Raw genomic sequence first — 1,957 nt, 5'->3', positions numbered from 1 at the left:
GCCAAGCACCGCAGTGTGCCCGCCCCTCGTCGCTCGAACCCCTCCTGGCACCTGAACGTGCAGGTGGAGTTGTAGCTGAAGTCTCCATAGGGATGGGTGCAGTTCATGCGCGCTCCCTCGGGCTCGAGCTGGGCACACTGCACAACTGGGAGAGACACGGCCCCGCCAGCCCATTAGGAGCATAATGAACTTGCCTGATTTGCCACTGGGACTCAGGCTGTTCAGCCGGGAGGGAGGGATGGGAATGGGTGGCTCACCGTCCTCACACTCAGGGCCTCGGAAGCCAGGGTAGCACTCGCAGCGGTAGCTCCCGATGGTCTCCACGCACTCACCACGCTGGCTGCATGGGAAAGGCTGGCAGGAGGCTGCACACACAGAGGATGGTCACCAGGAGCCACTGGCCCCCCTGCCAAGGTCCCCAGTCCCCCCGCTCACCCTTGTAGCACAGTGCCTTTTTCCTCCGGTTGCAGGGCTCATCGTTCCACTTGCCCGACTCCTGCTGCCTCTTGATGTAGATCTCCACGCAGTCCTGGTTGGAGCGGCGGTTGTTGGGCTCCCCGGCTGCCCAGTTCTCTGCCTCCTTTGTCAGCGCTTTCTTGGTGCCCACCCAGGTCCAGGTGCCGCCCAGCTTGCGGATGCCGATCCAGTAGTAGTGCCTGTGGAAGGGCAGGCTCTCGTTGAGGTACTTGATCTCCTGCTTGTTCTGGATTGCCACCAGGTCAGTGAAGAAGGTCTGGCAGTAGTTCCTGGCTTGTTCCCATGAGTAGTCCCCTTGGTCACTGTAGTGGTATGTCCAGGCACCCACCTCCACCCACATTACTGCACCTGTGAAAGAGGATGAGGTTTGGGAATTGATGCAGAAAGGGCAGGAGTCAGGTCGGGAATGGGATCCCTTGGGACATGAGGGTGAGCATCAGGGCCAAGAGGTGCCAGCAACCAGCTCTGTGAAGGGACAGGTCGAAAAGGCAAGCGTGGGTCAGAATGAGACTGTAAGGGTGCACAGAGACCTGGGTGCATCAGGAATGGCAGAAGGAGTTGAGGTGGGACTGAGGGAGACAGCTCAGGGATGAGGAAGGTGGGGGAGACGGGGTGAAGGCTGATACAGAGGATAGCATGGGATGGGGTGGGCAGACCGCAGGAGGCAGGGATGCCAACCCCTCCTTCAGCACACGGGGTGAAAGCTGAGCCCCACAGCCCCACCGCCCTGCCCACAAAGGTCTCCCAAAGGGGAAAACCCAACATTGAGATGGTTCTTTAAACACGGTTCCTTCCTTGAGCGCAGAAGTGTACCACTTCAGTTTTCTTCCTTTACACTTCTACGTGAGAGTCAGCCTGGAGCAAGGGAGAGCAACGGGCATGCCCTCACCCACAAAAGCATCTGGATCCCAAGCTGCTCATCTGAACCAGAGTTGGTCTGAAGAGTCTTGTAAAATTCAGTATTGCAAAACAACGTCTTGCAAAAATCAAGTTCACATCCTGGTCATGCCCACCAGACAAGACAAAGCCAGAGATTAACTGAAACCCACACCCAGAAGCAAAGGGCACTTTGCTGAAGCCTTGCTCTTATTTACAACATTTCGCACCACAACTTGATGCAATCAAAGGGCTTTAGCCACACACACACACACAAAAAGCCTCCTCCCTCCTCCCCAGAAGGAGATATCTCCACAACTGCAGAAAGTAGTATGGGCATCATATCTCCATCTGTGCAGAAAGGGAGATGGGGATCAACGTTTGCTCCAAACAACTGGCCTAGGGTACCCTGTGTCTCAGGGGAGCGTGTCACGCTGTGGTCATGCAAGCAAAGGTCTGGGCATCACAGATCAGATGCAAATCTAGGGCTTCCCAAGTCTAATTAAGGGTCTAGTTTGGTCAATAATTATGCATTTCTCCAAGCAAAATTCCCATAATTTCTCTGGTTTTCCTTATGAAAGAGAAAACTATGCACTTTGTTCAA

At 55.1% G+C, this 1,957-nt stretch overlaps 1 protein-coding gene across 1 annotated transcript; it reads right to left on the bottom strand.

Moving 5' to 3' along the window:
• Positions 1-9: 9 nt before the first annotated feature.
• Positions 10-817, bottom strand: LOC104508926 (P-selectin-like; the record flags this gene model as incomplete). The annotated part of the gene is made up of 3 exons (XM_010150698.1): positions 436-817; positions 258-365; positions 10-145 (listed from the first exon to the last, which is right to left on the bottom strand). Coding segments are annotated over exons 1-3 (626 nt in total), but the record flags the coding sequence as incomplete, so codon positions are not given.
• Positions 818-1,957: the final 1,140 nt, after the last annotated feature.

This window comes from Eurypyga helias, unplaced genomic scaffold (genome assembly GCF_000690775.1).
Source record: "Eurypyga helias isolate BGI_N326 unplaced genomic scaffold, ASM69077v1 scaffold28854, whole genome shotgun sequence".
NCBI classification, from domain to species: Eukaryota; Metazoa; Chordata; class Aves; order Eurypygiformes; family Eurypygidae; genus Eurypyga; species Eurypyga helias.
Note: the sequence above shows the minus strand (reverse complement) of the source record. Positions and strands in the feature narration are given on the sequence as shown.